This window comes from Gallus gallus, chromosome 34 (assembly GCF_016699485.2).
Source record: "Gallus gallus isolate bGalGal1 chromosome 34, bGalGal1.mat.broiler.GRCg7b, whole genome shotgun sequence".
NCBI classification, from domain to species: Eukaryota; Metazoa; Chordata; class Aves; order Galliformes; family Phasianidae; genus Gallus; species Gallus gallus.
In genome coordinates this window covers 1,138,798-1,166,596 of record NC_052565.1, presented here as the reverse complement: position 1 = coordinate 1,166,596, position 27,799 = coordinate 1,138,798, and the positions used below count along the sequence as shown (strand labels likewise).

Genomic DNA, 27,799 nt, shown 5'->3' with positions numbered 1-27,799 from the left:
GGTGGTCTCCGTAGGCCAACACTGCCCCACAGTGTCCCCCCGTTGGGAGCCCCCTCCGCAGGCTCCCCCCACACACGGTGTCCCCATGGCCCCCCTTGGTCTCTCCCTCCATAGGGCGCTCCCACAGCTCCTCCACGCCCCCCACCCCCACACGCTCCCCCCCAAGGCCTCCTCTCCTCCAAGCCGCCAGGGGGCGCTCCCTGCCGCCCGCCAGCGAGTGCACGAGCGGCTTCCGCCGCATCATGGCGTCACTTCCGGCGGCGCTAACTTCCCCTTCCGTCCGCCTCGTTGCCGGCAGCTGCCGTTGCCGCCGTTGCCGCCAAACCCGGGAAACGCGCGCGCGCTGGGGCCGCTTCCGGTAAGAGCGGGCGGGGGGCGACTGAAGAAGCGGCCTGGGCCCGGGGCTGAGCCTCGGCTTCCTCCGGCGGGCGGCGGGATCCCCGCCTCCCGGTACCCGGACCCCCCCCCGTCCCGCTGAGCCGTAAGCAGGCCCGTGGCCCCGGCAGCCCGGCCTGCGGCAGCGCGGCCTGTCCGTGGAGCCGAACCGCGGAGCCCCACAGCGCCCCGCTCGTCCCCCCCTCCCCCGGCCCGGGGCCGTTCCTCTGCTCGGGGCTGCGGCCGTTTCCCCCCTCGGTTCCCCGCTGTTGGCAGCTCCGGGCGCGGGGTCTGGCGGGGGCGCTTCGGTTTCCCCAGCTTTCCTTTGTTCCTAAAGGAAATCCCCATCCCAGGGCAGAAGCAGCCCCGCTCTGCAGCCTCCGGACGCTGCCCCGACCCCAGATGACCGCACGGACCCGATGAAGATGGAGACCCGGGACTCCGCCGGCCACGGCTCGGGGTTCAAGGCCTTCCCCCTGCCGCCCCGGGCCGGGCTGCGGGACGTGCTCTGCCCGCCCAACACCAAGGTTGGCACCGCTCCGCGCCCCGCAGCTCCAGAGAGGGGATCCTTTTATGTGTTCGGTGGGATATTGCGTTCAGTTCTGGGCTCTGCGGTGTGGAATAGGTGCTGAGGTCTTTGGAAGTGTCCAGAGGAGGGTAGCAGCGTGGAAGTCAAGTCGTATGAGGAGAAGCGTGGTCTGTAACAACAGACATTGGGTTGTGTACAATGGAAGGGATGGGGCTGAGGGGTGACCTCGTTGCTCTCTGCTGTTCCCCGAGGAGGGGAATGGGGAGGCAGACACACATGGGAGCGGCCCAGGGCTGTGCTGGGTGATTTCCAACTGTATTGAAGGAAAACCTCTTTACTATGAGGGTGGTTAAACGCTGGGATAATCTTCCCAGGGAGGTGAGTGATGCCAGAAGGGTTTCCCTGTACTGTGCCTGCCAGTGCTTGGAGAGCGTTTGCACGGTGCTCTTAGTCATATATCTGAGTTTTACGTTAGTTCTGAAGGAGCCAGGCAGCTGGACTCCATTTTTGTAGCTCCCTTCCTTCAGGACCCTTTTGTTTCATTCAAAAGCAGTGGGGCATTTCCAGCAGCAGTCACGTCAGCTGCATGGTGTTCCTAACACTGAATGCTTCCTGAGCAGAGGTGTGCTGCAGGTGCCCTGTTTGCTCTGTTAATTGCTGATTAGCGTCCTAAGCAAAGATAGAAGTTGGTTGGCGAAATCTGTGCTGGGTCTGTATGTGCCTGTGGGCGTTGTGTGAGTTGGCCAGAGCCCTGAGGCTGGGTTTGTTTTTTTGTTTGCCCTGTAGTAAGGTGGGAAAGATGTTTGTTTTTTCTCTTTTTGTTGAAAGTGAGCTCACATGTGGCAGAGGGGATTTTCGAGGGGGAATGGAGGCTCCTTAGCGCCTTTCCAACAATGTGCTGTGCTGCCAGGCTGACACGAGTGCCTGCTGGCACCTTTCTGTCAGCAATTACCGATGATAACTTTGTGGTGGAGGGGCAGTAACTGCATGAGGTTTAAAATTCAGAGTTGTGCACTTTTCTAATAAAAACCTGCAATCTTTCCCCGCAGTTTTTACCAAACAAGACCAGCAGCTTTGCTTGCCCAGCTGGAAATGCCTCATGTGCTCTCAATTACAGCCAAGGTAAGATACTCTCTTTTTTTCCTCTTGAAGTGTGTTTATTTTTTTTTTTCTGTTTCCTCCCAACAGCAGCACAGGGAGGGAGATATTCCTCTTTATTAACCACTGCCTCATTTCTCACTTGCAGAAGTCCCGTGCCCTGAGACCTACCGGACAGCAGGAGAGCCGCAGGGGTTTGGGTGCAGCACCAACGGGCAGTGGAGGGGTCTGGTGCCCACCCCGAGCTCTGCACTGCCAAAGCCCAGGCTGAGCCGTGGCTCTTATCTCGATGCTCGCAAAAACCCCAGGTGTGTGTGGGGCTGTTCTGCATCCACTTTCACCCACGGGAGGGTGGTGGAGAAATTAGAGGTGTTATTATAGAGAAATTCAGGGTGGAAGTGGCTGGGGAGGTTTGTTTTTTTTGCAGGTCAAGGCTGGCCCAGGCTGTGGGTTCCTTTGGGTGTTTATAGCCTGCCTTTGACATGTGTGCCTCGTAAAGGGTGTGAACGATGATTTTGAGAGCAGGAGGAGTGTGTGATGGGGGTCAGCTGTCTCTCAAGGAAGATAATAATGCAAAGGAATGCCTTTGGGTCTGTGCAAAAGCGCAGGTGTCTTGTAAGCACCCTGATGGGGACAGTGGAGGTGGAGGAAGGTGGGATAGTGTGTGTTCTTGTGGGGAAAGTAATAATGGGTTGTGCTTTGACCAACCAAGGAAACCTCTTCTGATTACTCAGCAGGAGGTGTTTGCTGCAGATCAGAAGCAGCACAGAGGCTCGGACATCTGTGAGGCTGTCCCCAGCAGTGGGTGTGATAAAAGTGGGAAGTGGTGGTTTTGAGAGTAATGTTGGTGTCCTAAAAGAGGTTATAGTGCCAGGAAGCCAGGAGAGATGTGGCATGATGTGGTTCTGTCCTGGTTAGTACACGTGATGCCTGTAAAGTAGTGTTTCCCCAGTAGGGCAGTGCCTTTCCAGATCAGTGCAAATCTTACACCTCTGGAAAATCCCTGTAATGGAGAATGTTTGTTTGCAACTTCTAAAATTAATTTCAATGGGATAAATTCCAAATCAGCGCAGAGATGTTGAATGGGCTGTGAGCTGAGCCTGACCCGTGGGAGTGGGGAGAAATGAGGGGAGAGGAGAGCCTCTGCTTTTGTGAAAGAGAATGCAGAGGTTTTTCCTCAGGGCGAGGTTCAGCCATTTTGTGGATGTGGATGGGAAGAGGGGGAGCTGTTGGATCTGGCGGGAAGGTCTCGCTCGGGGTTTCCAGGCTGTGCTTCCTCGGCCTCGCAGTGCCACCTGCTGGCATCTGCCTGGCCGCACAATCTCAGGCATCTGTGGTTTTGGATCGAGCTGATGGGAGAGCCAGGCTTCAGCACCGAGATAGCTTTGAAAACGCAAATAAAGTACTAATTTCTGATCCGAGTTGGATCGCTCGGTTCTGGACTGATTTGAGGGATGGGGGAGAATGAGGTTACAGACTTAAGCAAGCGTGAAACCAAAGGAACCTGTTTTGTTTCTCCTCACAGTGGGACCTCCAACAGTTTTGTAGGAAAGTCCAACCACCATTGCCATGGGTCGGCGTTTCCAATCAAACCCGCCCAGAGCCCTTCCTGGAGCGGTCCGTGCCGCCGCAGTCTGCTCAGCCCAAAGAAAACCCCGCGGCGGTTCATCAGCACCGCAGAGGAGGTAAAAGCAGAGGTTGGGAGGCCCCTTAGTAGGTGGTTCCATCTGACCTGGTCGCTTCTGAGCATCACAAAGTGCTCGAGGCAGGTCTGCCTTGTGCTGGGTTCTCTCCTCGTGTCTGACAGAACAATAGCGTCTTGACTTCCACGTGCATCTGCTCGTGCTTGCTCAGTGTGTGTGGTGTCTTTGTTTAAATCATGGTAGCTAGAGTACTCTGGTTGTTTCTCTGCAGACTGTTCGAGAGGAAGAGCGAGAGATCTACAGGCAGTTGCTTCAGATGGTCACAGGAAAGCAGTTTTCCACGTCCAAGCCCTCTTCACTGTTCCCCTTCCACCTGTGAGTTATGTAAAATGCTCATTTCCAGCACAGAGTATGTATTCTCTGTACGTGCCTTCTCTGGGAACTAACTTTCTATTGTTCCCAGGTCGAGGTGCTCAAATTCCAGCAAAACTATACTGAAAGAAACTCCCAGCAAGAACTCAAAGCTGTTTGAAGCTCACAGCATTGCACCAGCCAGCTCAGCAACCAGCGTTCTCGGGGCTCAGGAGCAGCCATCACACAAACCACCGCTCTACTCCACGCCCAGCTATCCCTCCAATATCTTTGAGTCCCATAACTCCACAGCCCAGCATCAGCAAGAAAATCTACCAGCGTCCAACACTCAGTCTGAAGGTAAAAACCAAGAGCAAACAAGCAGTCAAATGCGTGTGGCAAAACCACTTATTCCCTCCCTCTCTGTACTTGGACTTCAGCGTGGTTTGGTAACTCAGTAGTAATTGTAAGAATAACGATATTGCTCAATTTTATCCTCTGTAGGATCAGACTCGGTCATTTTGCTCAAAGTAAAGGATTCCAGAACCCCAGCTCCAAGGTGAGAGGCTGTAAATTGCATCTAGAGCAAGCGAGGGCAGGGGGAAGTTCACACTATCTTTTTTTGGTTTCATTGAGAGGTGAGATTGCAGATAAAAAGTGACTGTGACTGTGTGAATGCTTCACAAAGAGAGAGCAGTTTGCCACAGATACCAGCACTGGAGAGTGATGCATCAACCTCTTTCTGGAGACCTGGATGCATATCTCTGTCAGATCTGTGTGTAGCTCTTATCACTCTTAGAATAAAGATGTCCTCAGATATTACTCACAAATCACTTTTCAGGCAATTACTTTCTGTGCTAAGGAGAATGCTTACGCATGTCCTTCTCCACTTTCTAGCCTCCCATTCTTCCAGGCAGAACTATGGATCAAGGAATTGTAAGTAGATGTTTTCTGCTCTGTTTTCCTGTCACAAGTGCTCGTGTATTTCTAAACACTGACTTGTTCAAACTGTGCTTTTCAGGACCAGCGTCTACGACTCGCGAGCTCGGGAGAGGTGGCGGCAGATTGAGGAGCAGAAAGCTCTGGCCTTACAGCTGCAGAGCCAGGTGAGAGAGCAGTTACTGAACGAGCAGTCTCTGAGTCGGAACTTCAAACCACAGAGTAGGAAGCTTGACTGGGAAGAGAATGGCAAAAATCTGCTCTCTCACAGCCAGTGGCTTTGTTACTTCTCCTTGCTGTGGCAGAGCGCTCAGGAGCACTGCGGCCAGGCTGAACGCTGCCCCTTTCCGCATCTCCTGGAACAATTGGCTCCATGAGGCTTCCTCACAAGCCCCATAGAGGTGACCCCATTGTCACTGTGTAATCCAGAGGTCTCTCCTTCAGCGGTTGCAGGAGCAGGAGCACTCGGTGCAGGACCTGGTGGATTTGAACCTTCGCGTACCTCTGGAGAAGGAAATCCCGGTCACGGTGGTCCCAGAAAAGAAGGAGGGTGCCAAGTCAGCTGATGGCGAAGAGGAGTTCCCTGAGATCACAGAGGTAAATCTCCTTGTGTGGTGGACAGAGTCAGACATCTGTGTGGGTGCTGCTTCTAAACAGGAACATCATTTCCTGAGATCAGTGCACAGGCACTGATAGCTGTGACCTTTCGTTGTGTGTGTTTTATAGCAGGTTTATCCTTTGAGGAGCAAAGAACAAACGGGGCTTTGCATGTAGTCTTTGTGATGGGTACAGTAGGAGCTCTCCCTTCCAACACTGTTTGTGTTCTTCCTTTAGGAAATGGAAAAGGAAATAAAGAATGTATTCCGAGGAGGAAATCAGGACGAGGTCCTCAGCGAAGCTTTTCGGTTAACGATCACCCGGAAAGACATTCAGACCCTCAATAATCTGAACTGGCTCAATGATGAGGTGAGCAGTCTGTGCTCACTGGGGCTTTGTTCTGTGGCTGTTTAAGATAGGTTAAAGTGAATGGATGTCTGTCCTCTCCTTGCCTAAGGAAGTCAGAATGGGACACGTGTGCTGTGTTTTGTGTTCTGGGTTGGTTAATCTGCGAAGTCCCTGTGTAGAGCAGGCACTTGAAAAAATAATACTGGGATGAGAAGAACTGGCAGTGGACGCTATCAGGGCAGAACATGTGAAGCTTAATCTTAGGGGGACTGTGCTTAAATATTTCTGGATTTTTCTTTTGGAAGGTTTCAAAGTGTTTGAGCTGCTGTAAATCCTGGCAGAGGCAGTTCCACAGAGTAGCAGTGGAGGTGAAAATAATTCCTTTTTTTTTTCCCCCCCAGATAATTAATTTCTATATGAATTTGCTGATGGAGCGGAGCAAAGAAAAGGGTTTGCCGACTGTTCATGCATTCAATACTTTCTTCTTCACCAAATTAAAAACAGCGGGGGTACCAAGCTGTGAAAAGATGGACTAAAAAAGTGGACATCTTCTCAGTGGATCTCCTCTTGGTGCCTATTCATCTGGGAGTGCATTGGTGCCTAGCAGTGAGTGCTTTTGTTATGGAGCAGAGCGTCCTATAAACTCACCTGTGACTGAATCACAACACTTCATGGCTCTGGAGAGAGGTGTTTGAGTGTGGGGAGGGGGAGAATGCATGTTGGTGGCTAAAAGCAGAACGCGAAGGGAGTGAGAAGGGAGCCGTAGGTTTGCTGTCTGTCTTGTCTTTGAATAGCCTTAAAAGAAAGCCGTGAAGTTCACGTCAGGTTGTAGCCTGCTCTCTGGGGAAGGATCTCATTTCCACATTCCCACAAGTTTGCCTTTAGAGGCACTGCTGTGGGATTGTTTCAGAAAGATGCAGACCAATGATACGGCACAGCTTTCTGTGCCTCCTGCCCTGATGAGATCCACCACCTGGGCAGTGCTGGTGGATCACACCTGGCCTCTCAGATTCCTTCTGCTTCATCCCTTTGGCCTCTCAGAGTCCTTCTGCTTCATCCCTTCGATCCTCAGGGCGCTGTTCACTGCCCAGCAAGGATGGGCTCATGCAGGTGGGTGGGTGTGAAAATGGAGTGTGGGGCCATGAAGCACGGAGCCCAGCACACAGACGTCAGGTGTGGCAGAGCCCTCTGTAAGCAGATCTGTTGTTCTGCTGCTGGGACAATACAGATAACAGTGCTCTTGTGTTCAACTGGGCTGCTCTGAGGAGAGCCTGATGGAGAGATTTGAGTGCTTAAATAATGTGGCAGCACAGGGAGGTTTGGGGGGGGCTGTGGTGTGCCAAGGAAGTTACAAATCCTTCACTGCTCCGAAGCGGTTTAAACTTCCTTTTAACAAAGACTTTGGCTCACAAAGCGCATGTGTTGGCACAGGGGTGAGCTCTGTGTCTTCTGCATTGCTAATTCTGTAACGAATCTCTCTGTGTAGGTTGTTGACTTCAGGAAAAAAACCATCACCTACTATGACTCCATGGGTGGAATAAACAGCGAAGCCTGCAGGATACTGTTGTGAGTAACGCTTGAGTTGTACCTGTTCAAATCCAGGTGGCTCCTTGGTGTGCACAGGTTGTGAAGCAACGGCTGTTGTGTGGGAGCAGTCCCTGTCTGGGCCCTGAGAGGGGGTGTGAGGAGCATTCTGGTTCTCATGCTTTGTTTCACCATGCACTGCCGGCGCAGTCCCCATTATAAAGTTGGTCTGCAAGAGAGTCCCGTACAGAGTCTGTCTCTTCTTTGCAGAAAATCCCTCAGTGAGGCTGCTGTTCCCTGTGCAGGTATAAACAGGTTTCAGACCTGTTCTGTTAAGGGCATCAAGCACTGCCAGTCTTCCTGGCATCATCTTTAGGGGGAAACCGACGTCTCAGACCCTGAGGATCAGGGGTCCTGCAGCTGCTGGAAGAAATGGCATCTCCTGGCCATTCCACAGGTGGAGACTTTCTTTCCTCTCTGTGGCAAAGAACAGCTCAGTAACTTGGCCCTTTGTTTCAAGGAGCTCCTGAAGAAGCACGGTGGTGCTGTAGAGCATGGGAGAGTCTTGGATCAGAACGTGGACGAAGGTTTGTGCAGATCTGAGCTCCACCAGGACATCCTGTGCCTCCAAATGGGGCTGGATGGAAGCTGTTCTTCTTGAATTCAGACCCAGGGGTCTTGCTTTTCACTCCCAGGCAGTTCTGTGGGTGGGAGTGAAGCTGGCTCCTGGCTCTGCTGACCTCTCATAGAGGAGAGGTGCTTGCCTGGCTAATCCAGGATTGGGCAGCTTGGTGCTGCGTTTTCCCATCTTTGGAAGCAGTTGTTGGGAGCGCGATAAAAATGAGCTTCTCCTCCCAGGGGAGGCAAAACGCCTTTTCCCTACGGCACGTTGTCACGCAGGGCCGTCAGGCTGATGCAAATCAGATTCCAAAGTGACTTAATGAAACACAGTTGCTGGCCCCTCTGTTTTTGCAGTGCTGACCCCGGGTCGTCCTTCAGTTCTGTTTCTCATCTCAGCTCTGATGCCGATTGGGAACCTGATCCCGAGTCGCGGCGTCTTCTGGCATGAGGTTGAGTGTGTCAGCAGAGGTGTCACTCATTCAGTCGAGGAATGTTAACGATGATAAAGGCAGACAGGAGACAAATGCCATTTAATCATTTCCAGTCCATTTAGTGCCTTTTCCAGTTCAGGTGTTCTGCAGTCTGCTTATTCAGATAGCTGTAAAAATAGCCGTTTTTTTCCACAGTGTTGTGTTGGTTTAAAGGGAGGAAATAGAAAGGAAACATATGAAATCTTTAGAAATGGCTCAGAGCAGTGTCTCTTACCTTTGCTGTGTTGCTCTGCCTCTGTCTTCAACGTTTGTTTGAGGGTGATGCAAACAGAGCTGGCCTGCCTTGGGGCAGGGACGGTCTGGGTGAAATTAGCTCCTTTCAGCCCGAATTTCTTTGATTCTGAGGAACAAAGCAGGGACATCTGGTGAGGCGAAGCACCTGGGAGGTGAGAGGGGGACTCAGGAGTCCCATCTGCAGTTCATTTAGGGGTCTGGGTGAGGAGGCAGGTCTCCAAGCTGGCTGCAGTGAGCACCAGAGGATAGGAGGTGTATGGTCCCATGCAGGATCAATGGTAGAGACCCAGGATTTCAGGTCACCGTTGCCCGGGACGTAATTGTTTTCCCTCTGTTTCCTTTTAGGAGGCTTTTATTGGTTGAATGCAGTGGGAGGATCACTCCGGGAAGAAGGGACGGAGGTCCTATTCATGGTTAGTGACCCTTTCATGCTTTCAATCTTTAGAGCTTCCTAAAGGTGGTGAGTGTCTCATAATTAGCCAGATCTTACAGAGGGAAATGGGTGCAATACAATGCCCGCTGGCCAGGCTGGATGCTGCAGGGACTGCAGATGTATGCAGTCTGGTAGCTGGGCCTTGCTGCTGTGCTTGGTTTGACATCTGGGCTTTCACACAGCTTGGCTGTGAGTACTGGAGAGGGTTTCCAGAAAGCTGCCCCTGCTTTGTTGGGGGCTTTTCCTCGAGAACAGCAGCGCTTTGGCTCTGCTGGAGGGGTCGTGTGTTGGAGCAGATGTGAACCAACCCGTTACAGTCAGTTGATTCTGGTGTACTGGTGCTGGAGGAAGGCTTAAGGGGTAGAGCACACAAGCTGGTCATGCCTGTGAAAACGTCTTATCTCCTGCTAGCAGCAGCACTGGAAGTGCTCACCTTCATGTGCCATTTTCTTCGAGGCTTTTAGACGTTTGCAGTTGTCGATTTCAATAATTCCTCGAGACACCTGCTCAGGATTTTGTGTGTGAGCTGTAGAGGGCAAAAATCCATCTTCAGGTTTAGGAAAATGAGATTAAAAGCCTGCAGTATTTGATGGGGGATGTCAGGCGTATTGGTTTCTGATTTGGCAAGTTAATTATGTTTAAAAACCTTTGTGTCAGACTTCTCTCCTCGAGGCGTTCACCTGGCACAATGAGGTCCTGCCTCCCAGAGCAGTTTCTTGCAGGTTGAAGCTGAGCATTTTCCTTCAGTTACCTCCCTAGGAAAGTTGTTTAAGCCGTCACCGAGGCAGAATCAGCTCCGTGTGGTGCTGCTCTCTGGTCTGTTTGCCTGCCAGGTTGCTGGGGGTTGCTTCTGGGAAGCAGCAGAGGTGGTGGTCACAAGTAACTGTGAGCTGTGCTTGGCGAGTTGTTGCCTTGCTCTTCAGGAAGGCAGCCCAGAATCTCCTGCTGCTGTGTGTGTGTGTGTGTTGGCAGCGGAGCTGTGGGTTGCGATAGCTGCAGATAAAGCAGAAGGGGATGCAGAAAGCACTGGGTTGCCCAACTCAGACTGTTCAAATCTCCCAGCTTTCTTCCCTCCGTGCCAGACGGAGTCTCACACTCGGATCCACCCCGCTCTGTGTGCAGCACCGATCACACTGAGCATCACGCGGTGCTCATCCCGGATCCCTGCGGGGTGCAGCCCTTCCCTGGGCTCTGCAGTTTGTTCCCACCTGCAGAGTGGGCTGTGCTGTGCTGCTCTTTGCTTTATCTGAGGATTCGAGTGGGTTCTGGTGGCAGGCAGTAATTGCCAGGATTTTGTTCTTGGCGGTTGAAGTGTGGCTGTTAATTAATATTTGTGTCTGTGTTGTGGTTGCAGATATTCAGCTCACCCTTGCTTTGAACTTGCCTGTGAGGAGCTTCCTTTCCATCCACGAGGGTGTTTTGGGGTGTGAGATATGGAGACTTCTAATGCTCAATGGAAGTTTTTCTGTTCTGGGATTTACCCCCTGCTGATGTTGTCTTGTCCAAACTGCAGCAGTCAAAGCAGCCCAGCAGAGCTTCCCGAGAGCAATTACAGCAGCTGCTGGCAGCCAGCAGCCCCTGTGCTGGGAAACTGGGCTCTGAGCGTGTGTCCAGCTAATGAGGGCTGATAGGAAACGCTTGTCTGGACCTGATGTAGTCTCAGGGGATTGCTGGAAGGGAGGCTTCTCTTCTTGTCAATTTTACACCCTGCAAAACCTATTTCTGGCTGTTTTGTACAGATGTGATGGTGAGGAAAGGGGCTCTCCGTGCTGAGTGGTTCTGCTGCTCTTTCTGTTGCTTCCTTTGGTGGCTCTGATGTGCCTGGGGTCAGCATCCTGCGGAGGGATGGTGGTGCTGAGCAGGTGGCAGCTCTGACCCTTGGGAATGTGACTTCCCCAGCAGCTGCATTAGCTTTGGAAGCGCCCATCCTGGGGCACTTCAGGCCTTCAGAGGTCTGTCCTGCCTGTGGGAGCTTTTCCTCCAACTTGCCTCAAGTTTCCTTTGAGCCACGTGCGTATTCTTTTCCCTTTTTATTTGGCGCTGTGGTGGAAGATATCCCCCAACTGGCACCATCGTGCCCAGCTTACCCACACATCTGTTGGGCTCATCTGTGGGCTGCGTGCCCCCGTTCTCCCATCTTGTTTTGGAGTTTACTCATGGTAAGATGCTTTATAGCCAAGTTTCCAAAAGATGGCACATCTCCCCTCACTGGTGACCGTGCCAGGTGCTCTGGTGGCCCCTGTGCTCCTTTCCAAGCTTTCTGATCGCAGCTGCAACAGTGAGAAGACTCCTCAAATTGTTTTGAGAAGACACCGAATGAGAAACAGGTGGTTTTTTAGATCATCTCAATCCTTAACCAAGATGAAATGAGGGCATCTACAAACCTGAAAGCCACTTAATGACAATGGCAGCCGGCAGGGAGGGGCTCCTTCAGGCCCTGAAGAACATCTTGGGCCCATCACTGATTTCTCCTTGGGCGACCTCAAGAGAGCATCTGTGTCAGTGCCCTTCTTGAGCACTCCCCTTTCCATCCATCCCAGTCAAGGGAATGGCACAAGGTGTTTGTGTCTACGTGGGAAGGAGCAGAGCGGTCACCTGAGTGTGTGTGTGTGTGTGTGTGCAGGGGCTGTCTCAGATCTGGCTGTGGGGTGGATTTCCCCGTTGCTGCATCCCCTCTTCCTCCATTCTTGGACCTCATTTGAGAAAATTGGGGCCGCTGGACTCACTTTTTGTCTCTCAGCTCATGATTTGTCTCCTCTTGAAAGCCCTCTCAGTTTGTCCCACCGTAGTGAGGAAAACCTCAGATCAGTGTTGGAAGGGAAACCAGGAGGAAGAGCTCTGGAAGAACATCTGCCAGCGTGTCCAACCTGCTGCCAGCCTGCAGAGCAGCTCCGTGCTGTGCTTTGGTGCTTCACACACAGGGCGATTGTTGCAGAGCTGCTGGGATGCTGTTACGGTTCTGACACATCTGCTGCCATCTCCATTTCTGCTAAGCAAGATCCTCAAAAGACGACAGGCAGCGACTCGGGCCGTGTCGGAAGCCGTCCCAGACGTCTCCCTGAGCACAACGCTCCATTTGCAGAGTGCTGAGGCAGCCCGGTGGCTGCTGAGCTTTGCTCTGCTCTGAGTCACTCTGCAATGAATTAGATTTGTGCTCCCAGGTTTATTTGTGGTTTTGACTCTCTGCTTGGCAGGTACTTGTTTTGGATGAGTTTCTGGGTTCTGCTTGGTCCTTTGGACTGCCTCACAGCCCGGGTCTACAGAGCCCTTTTTAAAATGGCCAATACTGAGAAGAAAATATTGGACTTCCATTTTTGCATTAATTCTGCAAACATGGCAGAGGACACTTTAGGTAAACTGACATATAGTGCACTGGCTAGTTCTCCCTGTTCCTCCAAATAAGCCTTTTTTTTGTTTGTTTGTTTTTCATTCTCTCATTCCTACAGGCAGTACTTAAAACAGGAAAGTCTTGACAAGAAAAGGAAAGAATTTGACACCAACGGGTGGTCGCTGCTGAGTAAGAAGAGCCAGGTGGGTTTGTGCAGTCAAGGTGTGCAGAAGGGGTCTGGGTTGGTCCTTGCTTTTGTCCTTGGCTCAGACGGAGCTCTGCTGGCTGCTCTTCCTGGCAGATGTGTGCTCGTGGTAACTGTAGGGGGTGAGCAAATCATAGGACATCAGTGGCAGGCTGCTCTGCTACAGTTTCCCATCCAGCCCTGCGGGGCAGATGTAGGGGGAACCCCAGTGCCCCTCCATTCCTGCTGCACGGGGCTCACCCCCCACCCCCTCTTTTCCTCAGCTCCCCTTTGCTGTGCTGCTGCCCCTGCTCTTTGTTCGGGGTCGTTTGGGGGAGGCCCTTTGGTGGGTGCTGTTGGTTCTCCCAGCTGACGCGAGGGGTCCGACCCGTGGCTGTGATGCTCAGCTCTGTGTCCTCTCATTCCAGGAGATCCCACAGCAGATGAACGGCAGTGACTGCGGGATGTTTGCCTGCAAATATGCCGACTGCATTACCAAAGACAAACCCATCAACTTCACTCAGGTAATCCCCACCCTGACGTGTGCCGCGTGCTCAGGGTATGTATTTGCGCCCATTCTGATACTTCCAAATGCCTTTTGCTCCCTTCTCCGTTGGTTTAAAGCCCACCCTGGGGATCGAATTGCCATTCCTCAGAGCAGAGCTGACACAGAGCACTGGGGCACTTCTTCCTACCACGCCAAATTCCTCAAGAGTCGTCCTCACGTCTTCTATTAAAACACACAGGCACATCACCGACGTCAGCCCATAATGGGTCCCAGTCATAGCTGTAATGAAAGCGGGGCATTGTAGCCTGAATCCAAAGGAATTTGGGATTACCTGACGTCGGCCCCCGTGGAGCATCCCATGCATGAGTGCTTTGTTCTCAGGGAATGTCATCGAAGCCACGTTATTCCTCAATTCTCATTCACTGCTTTGTTTTCAATAACCTGAAAGTCTGACCTCCTCCCCCTCCCCCCTGAGAAAGGCTTCCCCCACGAGAGCTGCCCCAGGAGACGCTGAGGACGCACTGATGTTTGTTTTCTTTGTCTTTTCTCCCCCCCCAAAGCAACACATGCCCTATTTCCGGAAGCGGATGGCCTGGGAAATCCTGCACCGCAAACTGCTCTGATGCCCGGAGCCGCCGTGCGGCTGTCCCAGAAGTGCCCCGATGTGCTCTGCTCAGCCCAGGGCTTCACACAAAGAAACAGCAAATGAACTCTGTTATTTTTGATATAAAAAAAAAACCACCATTCACGGACCAATGCGCAATAGAGATGTTCAGAAGCACACTTGCCTTTTTTTTTTTCCTTTTTCCTTTTATTTTTTTTCTTTTTGTATTTCAAGACCTATTTTTACAAGCGTTTTCAGGTGCTGAGATTCAAGGTTGGGGGGGGGGGGGCAGCTTTGGCCACAGGAGGAACTCTTATTTTTCTGCTTTTTTCAGCCCCTTTTGCAGCCAGCTTTGTGCTGATGGTGTGACTGTGGGGGTGTGCGTTTGGGGGGGAGGGGGGGATTCCAGGGCAGGAGAAAGCACTTATGTGGGTCTGGGAGCTCAACGCCCTCACAGAGCTCTGCTCCCATCAGAGTGATGTGGGCAAAAGTGTCTTTGGGGCGGATGCCCTTAAAATCCAGCGTGGAGTGAGCAGTTTGGATCTCCCCGTCAGTGCACGGAGGGGTTCAGCCCCTTTTTTTGCCAATGGAGGTGCTCTGATCCCGAGTGTTTCTGCTGTGTCTTCTCCCGGTGTCCTCCCTGCTCTGTTCTTACAGCCAGCGTTTTGTGGGGCAGCTCTGGGGGTGTCCCGGGGGGCTCCACAGGAGCTCCTGGGGGCTCCGTGTGTCACTCCAGTTCTTGCAGAGAGCCGCTTTTCTGCCCACGGCCCCCATCTCCCCATTGTTGAGCATCGACTGTTGACGGCGATTTCAGGTACGCGTTTGACTGTGGAGCAGAGCCAAAGCGGCACCCGATGGTTCTGTACATATTTGTGTTCCCGGGCCTTTTTCAGAGCAACAAAGAACAAAATGGGGCGTGCGTTTGCTTCTCCTCCTGCCGGGGGGGTTGAGGCTTTGCCACCTTTGTCCTCCTGCGGCAGCCCCGGCTGAGCAGAATGAATGGCTCCTCTCTCCCTGATATTTTGCACATGTTTCAGCCGGGGTTGGGGGCGGTGGGGGCTGAATGCTGCCAGCAGTGCAGGGGCTGCGGCGTTCAGCTGAGGAGTGCTTCCAAAGGGGGCTCCGCAGCGCCCCAAGGAGAGCTCTGCATCCCCGTCCGCCTGCGGGAGAAGGGAAGCATTCAGAAGCACTCGAAGCAGCGGTGGGGACCCGGAGGCCTTCGGGGCTCCTGGAGGTATTGCTCCGATGGGGGCTGCGCTCATCCTTTCCACTGATTTAATTTATTCTCGATGGCGACGTGGGAGGAGAAGCGGCAGAGCGTGCCGGGCTTCCCCAGCAGCTGCCCCTGGTTCTGTTCTCGTGTACATAACCTTTCTAAGCCCAAGGAAAGAATGGAATAATGTCCACTTTTGTATTTTTGTCTCCAGCTGTTGGGGGGGGGGGAACGTTTTATACATTTTCTGTACCCGTAAGCAGTAGTTTTGTACAAAACTTTGCCCTCCTTCCCCTTCGCGCCTGCCAGGTTGTGTTCTTTGTATGCTGGTTTGGATCCCCCCCCCCCCCCTCCCCTCTGTGTGTTTTATACCGAGTTCCATTTATTACCTTTTTCTATCTTTTACTGCGAGTAAAGACCTGAGAGGAGAAAAGGAAAAAACCAAACTGTTTTCTTTCCTTTGTGTGCGTCCGTTGTGCCCAACCAACCCCCCCGTGTGCCCAACCTGCCCGCTGCAGGCCGGGCTGTGAGTGGGCTCAGCTTTGGGCTGAAGGCTGCTTTGCATCCTTCACTTCTAGTTCAAATAAACCTCTCTCAGCAGGTCGGGGCGCTGCACACAGAGGCGGTTCAGTGCTCGGCAGCACGGAGGGAGGAAACGGCCCCGGCTTTCTCCTTAACGCTGCACTGAGTGGGAGCCGAAGGGCCTTCCTGGTGCACGCTGGGCTCCCTCCGCTCTGATTTCGGAGGCTCTCAGCCCCCCCAGCACTGCAGTTTATGGCCTGAGCTCAACGCTGCCCTTTGTTTTCCTTCCGAAAAAGCCACGGAGGTGGCGCTCTGTCAAAGGGGGTCTCTGTGCCCACCGCGTCCCACTGCTGCCCCGGCCTCCGCAGCCACCAAAAATGCATTCAGCATTTATCCCTGCCTTATTAATAGAATAAATCACATCTCCCGCCCGTCCCCAGCTGGGGATTTTCAGGTCATATTGACTTTTTCCTCCTTCCTCCATCCTTATTCCTAGACGTGAGTTTTTTTCCCCCCTCATCCTTGCAAAGAGCCGCTTATGAGCGCCGCTGACATTCCTCGCCGCTCACACGTGGCTTCTGCAAATACCCCCGGCGCTGCCTCCCCCCCGCAGCATCAATGCTGCATTCATCACAGAGCTGTGCCCGGAGGTGGGGGCCGGCATGGGCTGAGTGCTGCGGGTTGGCGGGATGCTCCCATCCTCTTCTGCACAAAGCAGCCCCGAAATCCACGTGTGAAAGGCTCCCATCCCTCTCTGCCCACAGCAGTGCACCCACCGGAGACCCGCACGGGTCGTCCAATGGATCCGTTTTGTTTGGGTTCTATCACAGACAAAGGTTCCCTCCTGCACCGGTGTACCCGGGGAGCCTTCTCCACCTGCTCCCCCCACGGCTTGGCTCGCGGTTCCCAGGAGGTTGGGCTGCATGGTCCTCGTGGATGCCTTCCAGTTTGGGATCGCTGAGGATCTTAGGATTCTGTGCTCCCCGCTGTGCTGCGCTGGCAGAACGCCGCTGTTCTGCATTTAATCCTCACCTGGGCTCGGTGGGATGGGCTGCTTTACCCTCCCGTGGGGTGAGGCTGCGCCCCACAGAGCTGCAGTTCTGGGGTCTGCAGCCCCTCGAGCCGTGAGGTGGCACAGCAGTCCCAGCCCCAGAGGACGTTTGGGTCCTTCAAGGTGTCCAAAGGCCACGTCTGGAGGAGCCCAGGGCGGTGTCCCCACCTATGGTTGGTGAGGAGGGGTGACCCCGAGTCTCTGTGCGCGCTGTGGGCAATGTGTGCCCTGCGCCCGAGGGTCCCCAGCGCAGCCCTGAGCTCCACGGGGTCCTCCAGGGCCTCCGGGTGAATCAGTGTGTGTGGGGGGGCTGCAAAGGGTCGTGGGGACACTCAGCTCATCGTGGGGCAGCTCAGCACAGCATGGGGACACCTTGGTGCATCGTGGGGACACCTTGGCTTATCAGTGGGGCGCCTCAGTCACGGGAGCACCACGGCGCAGCCTGGGGACACCTCTGTGCATCACGGGGACACCTCAACACACCATGGGGACATTTCAGAGCATCAGTGGGGCGCCTCAGTCATGAGGACACCACAGTGCTCCGTGGGGACACCTGGAAACACCTTGGGGACCCCATAACGCACCACGGGCACAACTCGGCACACTACTGAGGACACCACAGCGCACCACGGGGGCACCAAGAAGTCAACACACGACCACGATGCCATAGCATACAACGGGGACACCAGAACGCACCACGGGTCCAACTCAACCCAACACCCCTCCTGTCCCAACCCGACCATGCTGCGCCACCACGGTGCCACCCCCCGACCCCACACAGCCCCATTTCTCTATCTCAGATCGCGCTTTCCGCTCCGCCTTCGTTGCCGCCATCAGCTCGGAAGGGATGCAGCATTAATTAAAAAGAGGCCGTTCCGGACAAAAATGCCCTTTGTGGGCTGCAGCGCGGCTGCGTGTTGCGATTGGCATCCGTATTGTTGGGTAAACTTTGTCGGGAACATCAGCCTTTCCGGGCTTCTTCCCGGCGCTGCGGCTCAGTCATTAGCCCAGATTTATGGCATGTGTGGACACAGGGGCCCTTGTGCCTGGGGGGGGGGGGGTTGGGGGGGGCGGGGGGAGCACCCCGAACAAGTGCCCGTAGGAGGTTTTGGGGTTTTGTGATGTGGGGATGAACCATTGGGGTTAATTTGTGGTGTTCAGGGCCTGAAGGGGGGGGGGTATCGATCCCCGCATCCCATCCGTACCCCACAGCGTTCCCTCGGAGGAGGTGGAAAATCAACCCCTGCATCCCACCCACACCCAACGGTGACATCTGGGGATGCTGTGTGACATCCGGGGGGGTCCTACGGGACCGGAACCCCCAGCCACCAACCTCCCCACTGGGGGGCGGGGGCTGCAGAAGGAGCTTTTGGGGGGGGGGATGAATGGGATGGACAGAGGGACGGACGCACGTCACGCCATGAGGTTGCACTGGGAGACCCACCCCAGCTCTGGGGGCCGTGACTCGGTTTCCCCTCTCAATTAATCAAAGGGGGGGAGATGGAGCCTCTAGATGTCACTGTCCCCCCACACATGCCACCTCTGCCTTGTTTTACACCCCCCCTCCCCCCACAATCAGGCAGTCTGGGGTTATGCCCAACGTGTGGGGCACCCTAATGGCACCCCCCCAAAACCCAGCTGGAGGGCTGCACACTCCAAGACACTCCTGATCGTAATTTCTGCTAACGATGTGCCCCCCCCCCCCCAACCTCATCCCAACGGGGTCCCCCACTAATCCCTCATTAGGCCCCACGACTGCACCGCGTGGGGTTGGGGCTGTGAAAAAGCAGCCAAAAATCCATCCCCCCCCCATAAAAAATACCCAACGCCCATCCGCGCCCCGGGGTGCAGCGCGGAGCCCTTTCTCCACGCCAACCCCCCACCCTTGCAAATGAAAAAAAGAAGGAAAAATGCCACTTTGAGGGTTTTTTTTTTTTAATTTAATTATTATTATTACTATTATGTATGCGTATATATATATTTTTTTTCTTTCTTTTTCTTTGTTTTTTCCAGCGTCCTCCGGACACAGAGGGCGGCTTTGTGTGGCTGCAGGACGCTGCGGGGCAGCGCTTCGGGCTGAGCCCTGGCGGCGTTCCACCCTAAATAGGTGGCTTTGGGGTGGGGGGGGGGGGGGGAACAGTGTTTCAAAGAGGTTTTTTTGGGGGGGGGGGGACAGACCTGAATCACTCCTTCGATGGGAAAAAAAAAATCAATTATAAGGTAAAGAATGATCTCCAGATCTCCTTCTGCCTCTCGGCTCTGTGCTATGGGTTCGCGGGTGCCCCTCTGTGCGGATAGGGGGTGCTGGGGGGGGGCGGGGGGGGGGGGGGGGGGGCTGTGTTCCCATAATGGGGCGATCCTCCCTCAATCTGCCCTTTTTTAAGGGATATTTCGCCCGACGTTGCGGGGTGTAATGCTGGGGAGGGTTGGGGGCGGCTGACCCCGTCCGGGTGACATCACCTGCAGGGGACACCCAGAAGACCCCCCCCCACCCCACGAACTCACAGCCCCCTCCCACGACATCAAAGCCGATTCCGTCCTCCCAGTCACAAAAATGGCTCTTTTTGCACCACCTGCCCCAAACAGGAGGGATTTCCCCCCAAACCCACGAGCCAGCAGCTATGGGGCAGAGGGGAGGGCTCAGCCGCCCCCCCCCCCCCTCAACACCTCCCCCCCCCCACACCCCCCTCCTCTCCAACCCCACCAACGCTGCCGGCTTCCCTCCAGCCCTCATTAATTTAGGATAATCACCGCTCTCATTAGCGGGGTGCCCGACCCCACAGCGCTCCCTGGCACTGCCGCCGTCTTCCCATTTTCCTTCTTTTGTTTCTTTTTTTTGGGGGGGGGGGGTGGGGGGGGGGGGGGAAGAGGTTCAATACATTTTTCCACGGGATGAAGGGATCCATCCTTTAGGGTTTGGGCTTCATCCCTACGGGACAGCCACACGGAAACCCCAAAGCCATATAGCTCTGGGGGTTCTCTGCTGTCTGCTATGGGGTTGTGCCCCCCCCCCTCCCCCCGTGGTTTGCTGGGAGCAGGGATTTGGGGTAGCTGCCCCCAGCCCCGAAATAAAACCCTTTCTGAAGGGTGAGAGCAGAGCCTGGCGTGGGTTGGGGCAACATACCCCACGTGGGGGGAAAAACACGCCACGGCCCCCCAGTTTTGGCCCCCACCCACCCTCCCCCATCCCGGTGTGTCATTGCAGGGGGGAGAATTTTCCCACAAAGACCCCAAAATCCCCACTTTTTGCTCCAAAATCCTCCCCCTCCTCCGAGAGGCAGCAGGACAGCGCCGGCGTCTGCGCGCCTCAAAGGGGCCCTTTGTGCCACGATCCCAAAAAAGTCCCCTTTTCATCGCCACCTCCGATGGAGGAAGAGGAGGAGAGGAGGAAGAGGCCGCGTTGGGGGCAGAGCGACGGCCGCTGTTCTTTGACATCATCCCACAAAAATGCCATACGGGGACCCCCCCCACACACCGTACAGGGTTGGGGCAGAAGGGCTTTGGGGTTGGGTGGGGATGGGGGGTGGGCAGTGGGGGCCGTGAGAAAAAAGGATATGAAGGAACAGTGGGGGGAATATGGGGGGGTTTTATAGAGGTTTTGGTGCGTTCGTGGCACTGGGTTGGCTGTGGGGTTGGACCCCGACCCAATGGGGTTGGGGGAGACGGGGAGGGATGTGGGGTCCGGATGGGATGCCGGTAATTGGGGTATAATACAGCAATTGAGTTTTATGGGGGATGATTCTGACAATTGGGGTTTGGGGGGGCATAATGCAACAATTGGGATTTGGAGGATTATTCCAACAATGGGGATTAGAGAGAGGATTCCAAAGGTTGGGATTTGGGGGATGATGCAGCAATGGGGATTTTGGAGGGACGATGACAGAAATTGGGGTTTTGGGGGGTGATGCATCAATTGGGATATTTTGAGGTTAATTCCAACGATTGGGATTTTGAGGTTAATTCCAACGATTGGGATTTGGGGGATCGTGCGGCAGTTGGGTTTGGGGGGGCGGTTCCCGCAGGAGGGATGGATGCTTCCGATCGCCCCACCCAGAAACAGAAGTTGGTGCAGGATTGACTCTGTTTGGACCCCAAAACAAAACACGAGGATCCCAGCGGGGTGAAACTGCAGGAAATGGGCTGTCTGGGGGCAAACTCACCCCATTGGGGTCTGCGCATGGCATGCGCCCTTCGTGCCGTTAGGGAGCTTTTGGGGCACCCAATAACTTCGGGGATCACCCAGCTTTTGGGATCACCCCATTTTGGGGATCACCCCATTCTTGGGATCACCCCATTTTTGGGGTCACCCCATTCTTGGGATCACCCTATTCTTGGGATCACCCCATTTTTGGGATCACCCCATTCTTGGGGTCACCCCAGCATCTTTGGGAAGAAAAAAAAAACCCAAAAAACCGAAACAGCGCCGTGCGAAGGACTGAAATGGCCTTTTTTGGCCCAAAGTCGCAGCCGGGGGACGGCGGGGACAGAGCTCCTTTCTGCTCCCCGTTCCCATGGTGGAGCCAGGGGAAATATTTGGGGGAAGGTCTGAGGTTAATGGGATCTGCCAGGTTGGACTCGCGCTGCACCGGGGAGAAAAGTGCACTCCTTTCTTTCTTTCTTTCTTTCCCTTTTTTTTTTGCCTTTTGCTGAAAAATGCTCTTTTTATAGGAAATTAAAAAAAAAAAAAAGGCTCGGGGGGGGGTCCCCCCCTCCTTGCCCATAAAACCAAACAACCGAGCGTGTGTTCGAGGAAGTCCCACTATTTTGAGGCTATTTTTATGGATGGCCCTGCGGGGGGTGAATGTATTTTGGGAGGTGTGAGGAGCGCGGTGAGAAATGGGGAGAAAATGAGGCCAAACTGGAGCTGAAATGGGACCGACGTGGGGCTACGGTGTGGTCAAATAGGGCCAAAACGGGGCCAAAACGCAGCACAGATCCCATTGTCTGAACATCCTCGGGACGATCGGAGCCCCAAAGCTTCCTGTGGGAGTTAAAAGTTCCCTTCAGGGGAGGAGGCTGGGAAGTCCCTATGGGCACCCAGTGGAGAACCCAACCCCAATGGAGACCCCAATGATAATGGGGACCCCAATGACCATACTAAACCCAATAAGAACCCAATGGTCCCCATAATGGTCCCCATAAGGTCCCCATAAGGGCCACCTCATTTGGAACACCCAATGGAGACCTCCAACCCCACCGAGACCACCTCGACGGAGAACCCAAGAAGAGCTGATTGTTTTGGGGCTGTTTTGGGTGTTTTTGGAACGGGGGCTTTGTGTGGGGAAAGGAAGGGGAGAGGGCCGTTCTGTTCACCTGGAGGTGGTTTGTCCCCAAATCTCCAAAGTGAGAGCAGATAAATGGGGATGAACGATGCTCCCGGCGGGTGGCAGTGGGGCGGGGACATTCTCCATGCCTGGTGGCATCACGGTGACCTCAGTGGCCCTGGATGGCATCATCAGCATGGGGAGAACATCCCGGTCGGTGGCACCGGGATGGGGACAGCAGCACAGGACAGGGACAGCCACAGCCAGAGAGCATCCCCGGCAATGGGGAACCTGTGGTGCTGTGGGCTGCTGGTGGTGGTGGCGGTGACGGTGACAGCAGTGGTGCAGCCCCGGGATGGGCAGAGTTAAGGCCACTCTCATTCCTTCCACCCGAATTCCTGAGCTGCCTTGGATGCGTCCCTGCAGCCCTGATTGCCTTTCCAGAGCCCTCCACTCCCGTGGAAATGGGGAAAAAAAGCAGCAAATCGCCCCAAAATGGGCGATAGGATCGGGGAGGGCAGCGCAGTTGGGGGCGGGTGGGCAAAACGATCCCGTTGTGCTCAGTGGGAGCACCACGGGGGGGGCCGGAGGGGGGGGCGCAGCAGGAGTGGGCGACGCCACCCCCATTTGGGGTGGAAACGCAGCAAATCTGAGCTCCTCGCAGCAGTGCTGTGCCGCGTCCCCATTCCCAGCACGGGGTTCGGTGGCAGCGGGAGCTGCAGGTGGCAGCGGTGCCCCCACAAAGGGTGGGGGGCGGAGGGGCCCGGGGGGGGGGTGTGGGGTGTGGGGGGGGGGGGGGCAGCCGGCGCGTCGTTGTTGACTCCCGGCCCTTTTTTCCACTGGAAAGTCCCGCCCGCAGCCAACCCCTGGCCCCACTCCCGGCCCATAATGCAGCCAAGGGCCGGGATGGTCCACCTGCTGTATCGAAGGCCGGGGGGGCTGCGTGGCGGTGCTGCCCCCCCTCCCACCGACCCCCCCCTCACGGCCCTCACTGCCCGTTCCCACCTGGGGAAACTGAGGCACGGGAGGGGTCTGTGCCGGACCGTCATCACATCCCCTTTGCACATAAAAGGGGGGTTATATACTGCTTGCAGGGTGGTTTATTTGGGGGGGAGGAGGGGGGGGGTCGTCCCAAAGAGGTGTCCGGGGGGGGTCACCTTCCTGGCTGCATCCCCCATTGGTGGGTGGGTTTTGGCTGAGGGAGGGGGGCGGGGAACACACGGTGGGGCTGTGGGAGGTTCGGGGGCGGTGCAGAGGTCGGGGAGGATGGGGGGGGGGGCGGTTCGGGATGCTGCAGAAGGCAGTGTGAAGGCTAAGGGGGTCGGGGAGGTGGTGGGGGTCTGAGGGCTGATGGGGGGGTTGGAGGATGAGGACAGCCGTGCGCGATGCTCGCAGCGCCGCGGTGCCGTCCCGGGCTCCGTCCTTCCCGGCTCCTTCCTCCCTTCGCTCCATCCCTCCCCGGTCCCGTTCTTCTGCTGCTCCGTCCCTCCACATCTCCATCCTTCCCATCTCCGTCTCTTCCCATCCTCATCCCTTCCCATTTCCACCCCTCCCCATCTCCACCCCTTCCCTGGATCCATCCCTTCCCATTTCCCTCCCCATCTCCATCCCTCCCCGGACTCTTCCTTCCCTGCATCCGTCCCCACCCCTTCCCACCACCCCCAGCCCCGTACCCCATCCCACCTCGGACAACGGGGGCAGAAGGGATGGGGTGAGCCCCCTCCCCGCCCCATACACAGCCCCCATACCCCGAGGACCCCCCCAGATCTCAGCGTGCTCCCCCCCCCAGCTCCGTGCATTTATTTCCATGGGTCACTCATGGCCGGAGGGGGACGGCTGGGGACCCCCCCGCGCTTGTTGGGAACCCCTTTATTGAAGACCCTCTTCCTGCAGCCCGGGGCTGCTCGAGGAGTCCCCACGTTCTTTTAAACCCGGGGGGGCGGTCCCTGCTATCACCTGACAGCCCCCAGCGCCCTCCCCGTGGCTGGGGGGGTTACCTGCCTGGGAGGGGGACCACAGATGTCCGGGGAAGGCTCATCCCCCCCTTCCCCCTCCAGTGCAGAGGTGGGGTGCAGACGTGGCGGGGGGGGGGGGGGGGGGGTTGGAGAGTCCATCGTCCCCCCCCCCTCCCCTTTTTGGAGCTTGATATGATCTGCGAAATGTCCCCTCCAACACCACACACACCTTGGGGTGAGGGGACCCCCACCATCATCCTGAACCCCTTCCCTGTGGTGGGGGGCACATTTATAAGGCAGTGAGGGCTGGAAATAGTCATGCTGGGTACTGACCCCCTAATTTTCATGACCCCCCCTTCTTTTTCGAGAGGGGGGAACCTACTGGGCCACTTCCAAGCAGAGGAATGGTTGAGGGGAGGGGGCTGTGCTGAGCTGGGGGGGGGGCGGTCCTGTGTCAGGAATTGGGGCTTGAGTGCCTCAATAGGGGTCTTTAGGACCCCCGAGGTGGGATGGGATGGGGGGAGTCAGCTCCCTGTGAGCCCCCAGGATGTGATGAAATGGAGGGGGATGGGGGGAGTTCATCCCTGTGGGACCCTCAGGATGTGATGGGGTGGGACTGGGGAACCGCAGCCCCTTGGGCCCCCCCAGGATGGCATGGGATGGAGGGATGGATCTCAGCCCCCCGGGATCCACAGGATGTGATGTGATGGGGGTGGGGGTGGGGGGGTAACTGAGCCCTCTGAGACCCCGGGGGTGGCACTGGGGGGGAGGGAGGGGGGAGTCTCAGCCCTCTGGGACCCCCCAGGATGGGATGAGATGAGGGGATCTCAACTCCCTGAGACTCCCAGGGTGTGATGGGGGGGATCTCAGCCCAGTGGGACCCCCAGGATGGGACATGACTGGGGGTGTCTCAACTTCCCTGGACCTCTGCGATGTGATGGGAGAGGGCCGCAGCCCCCCGCCCCCCCACCCCTCCTATGGGATGAGACTGGGGAATCTCAACACCCCAACCTCCCCCCAGGACGGCACGGGGGTGCTCCCCCTCCCACACCCCAACCCGTCGGATCACCGCGAGCACGGCCGTGTCCGTGTGTGCGTGCGGGCGTGTGTTGGGGGGGGGCGCTCACCCTGACACCCCCCCCCCTCCCCTCTCCCTCCCTCCCTCTTCTCTACCCGCCGGTGCCGTCCCGGAGGAGGGTCGGGGGGGCCGTCCCGGCTCGGGTTACAGAGCCCGGGGGGCCGCGCCGGGACATATACGCGGCGTCGGGGCGGTGCGGCACTGCTCGGCCCGACGGACGGTGAGAGGGGCTCCGCCGCCCGCCATGCACGGCCGCCGCCCGCCCCGCTCCGCCGCTCTCCTCCTCCTCCTCCTCCTTCTCACGGCCGCCGCAGCCGCGCAGGACCGCGACCTCCGTGAGTACCACCCGCCGCCCCCCCCCCAGGCCCCCCCCGCTCCACCCCGTCGGGACTCGGAGCTGCGGGATCCCTGCGGTGCGGTGGGGGTGCGGGGTGGGGGGTTGGAAGGGGGGAAAGTGGGGTGGAGGTGGAAGTTGTGTGTGTGGGGGGGGGGACAGCGTGGCGTGGAGGGGGGTGGGGGGGAAAGTGCGAAGGAGAACGCGAGATGGGGGGGGCGGTGTGGGGTATGTGGGGAAAGTGATGGAGAGAGTGTGAGGATGGGGGGGACGGTGGGGGGAAATGGGGTGAAGTGTGAGGATGGTGAGGGGGGCAGTGTGGGACGGTGGGGACGCGTGGGGTGGGGGGGACAGTGAGGGATACGTGGGGAAAGTTTGGGATGAGTGGGGAAAGTGATGGGGACAGTGTGGGGGTGGGGGGACAGATGGGACGGTGCAAAGATAGTGGGGTGACAGCGTGGGGTATGTGAGGACTGCGTGAGGATGGTGGGGGGGGGACAGTGGGGGACAGGTGGGGAAGTGTGAGGATAGTGGAGGGAAGTGGGGGGAACTGTGGGGTACATGGGGACAGTGTGGGATAAATGGGGACAGTGTGAGGGTGGTGGGGGGGGGGACACAGCAGGGAACAGTGTGGGACAGATGGGGAATGTGTGAGGACAAAGGGGGGACGGTGTGGGAACGGGGGGGACACAGATTGAGACAAAGTGGGCTGATAGGGGGAAAGTGTGACAGTGGGGGTGGGGACAGCGTGGGACACTGCAGGCTGTGTTAGGACAGGGGGAGATTGTCTGGGATGGGGGGGGACAGCCTGGGAATGGGGTTTGGGCAGCACTGGGACCATAGCGTACAGCTGAGACAGTGGGGTGCAGAGTGGGGACGGAGAGCTGCAGTGTGGAGCAGTGGGGGACAGCCTGGGGACACAGGTCCAGCTGGGGATGGGATGTGGGGTCCCACTGGGACGTGGGGTCCCACTGGGGACATGGGGTCCCATTGGGGACATGGGGTCCAGCCCTGGGGCCCCTCCTGGCCACCCCGGGGGGCCTCTGGGGACCCTGGAGCACCTCGTGGAGATGCCAGGACACATCCCTGAGGCACGGGGACACCTCCTGGGGGGGATTTTGGGGGTGGCTTCTGGCCATGCAGGGGTACCTCGTGGGGACACATCCTGGGGACCCTGGGGTACCCCCTGAACACACGGGGATGCCTCTTGGGACCCTGGGGTGTAGCCTGGGGGGGGTCCCCAAGGCAGAACATGGTGACTTTGGGCCACCTGCGGGGGATCCCAGTGAGGGACACTTCTTGGGGACCCCAAGGCAACGCATGGGGACTTCAGGGCCCCTCCTGGGGTCCCTGGGACATCTTTTGGGGACACTGAGACACTTCTTGGAGTCCCCAAGGAACAACCTGGAGACTTTGGGGCCCCTCTTGGGGTCCCCGGGACATCTTCTTGGGACCTCGGGGGACCACCTGGGGATGCTGAGGCTCAGTTTGGGGACAGTGGGACACCTTTTGGAGACCTCGGGGACACCGCGTGGGGACCTGAGGCACAAGTGGGGACCCTGGGGCACCACCTGAGGACCCCCAGGCACACCCCAGAGACCTCAGGACCCTTTTTGTGGACCTTTGGACACCTCCTGGGGACGCACCCTGCAGACCCTTCGGGCTCCATGGGAGCACCGGGGATGCCCCCCCCCCCCCCCCCCCAGGTTCAGTCCCACCAGAAAGCGCTGATTGTCCGCGAGGGTCCCCGTGTGGCACAGTGACACCGAATGCCATCGGGGTTGGGGCACTCCGGGAGAGGTCTCCTCACTTCCCCCCCCCCCCCGCCCCCCCGCTGCGCACCGCCTCGCTGCTTGGGGATCCTTCCTCCTCCTCCTCCTCCTCCTCCTCCTCTGGATGGGATGGAGGCATCGCATCCACGCCTCCCCCCCCCCCCGCCCCCGCTGCCGAATCCCCGCGTTTCGCTCCATCCCATGAATCGCTCCATTCATTGCGCACAGCGAAGGCAAACCGGGAGGGGAAGGAGGGTGGGATCGGGGAGGGGGGGGGGTGGGGGGTTCCCCATGCCACCACGGTGCGGGGGTGATGCCGTCCCCCCCTCCCCACTCCTCCCCCCGTTCCCCACCCCATCGCCCCCGCAGCGGAGGCCGCCGGGGGCTGCGTGCAGGACGGGCAGAGCTACAGCGATAAGGACGTGTGGAAGCCGGAGCCGTGCCGGATCTGCGTGTGCGACACCGGGACCGTTCTGTGCGACGAGATCATCTGCGAGGAGCCGCAGGACTGCCCCAGCCCCGAAATCCCCTTCGGAGAGTGCTGCCCCGTCTGCCCCGCAGAGCTGCCCGCCGCCGCCCGTAATTTATTTATGACGCCCCCCCCCCCCCCGTCCCCCCAAATCACTTTAATGACCCCCCCCCCCCCCCCCCCCCCCTCCTCCCTCCACAGATAAATAAATTACCGTGCGCTTAATTGCCCCATGGATGGGGGGCGATCCATGGGGACGGCGGGGAAAAGGCAACTTGGGACCCCCTCCCTAATAGGACCACCACCTCCCCCCCATAGGGACCCCCCCGGGGAT

General features: G+C 56.9%; 2 protein-coding genes across 2 annotated transcripts in view; both read left to right on the top strand.

The window, feature by feature from the left end:
• Nucleotides 1–70: 70 nt before the first annotated feature.
• Nucleotides 71–13,986, top strand: SENP1 (SUMO specific peptidase 1). Its single transcript, XM_040654859.1, is given in 18 exon segments — nucleotides 71–358; nucleotides 729–902; nucleotides 1,954–2,026; nucleotides 2,151–2,310; nucleotides 3,528–3,687; nucleotides 3,917–4,020; nucleotides 4,109–4,356; nucleotides 4,501–4,555; nucleotides 4,894–4,932; nucleotides 5,018–5,102; nucleotides 5,380–5,532; nucleotides 5,770–5,901; nucleotides 6,282–6,386; nucleotides 6,388–6,486; nucleotides 7,367–7,446; nucleotides 12,630–12,714; nucleotides 13,124–13,219; nucleotides 13,764–13,986. Coding segments are annotated over 18 exon segments (2,184 nt in total). The 5' UTR covers nucleotides 71–85; the 3' UTR covers nucleotides 13,827–13,986.
• Nucleotides 13,987–25,090: 11,104 nt separating this feature from the next.
• Nucleotides 25,091–27,799, top strand: part of COL2A1 (collagen type II alpha 1 chain) — a gene marked incomplete in the record, with an annotated part of 2,938 nt that continues 229 nt past the window's right edge. The window contains 7 exon segments of the mRNA NM_204426.2: nucleotides 25,091–25,224; nucleotides 25,381–25,392; nucleotides 25,730–25,738; nucleotides 25,923–25,934; nucleotides 26,171–26,184; nucleotides 26,187–26,205; nucleotides 26,429–26,437. Coding sequence (NP_989757.2) covers nucleotides 25,135–25,224; nucleotides 25,381–25,392; nucleotides 25,730–25,738; nucleotides 25,923–25,934; nucleotides 26,171–26,184; nucleotides 26,187–26,205; nucleotides 26,429–26,437 — 165 coding nt within the window.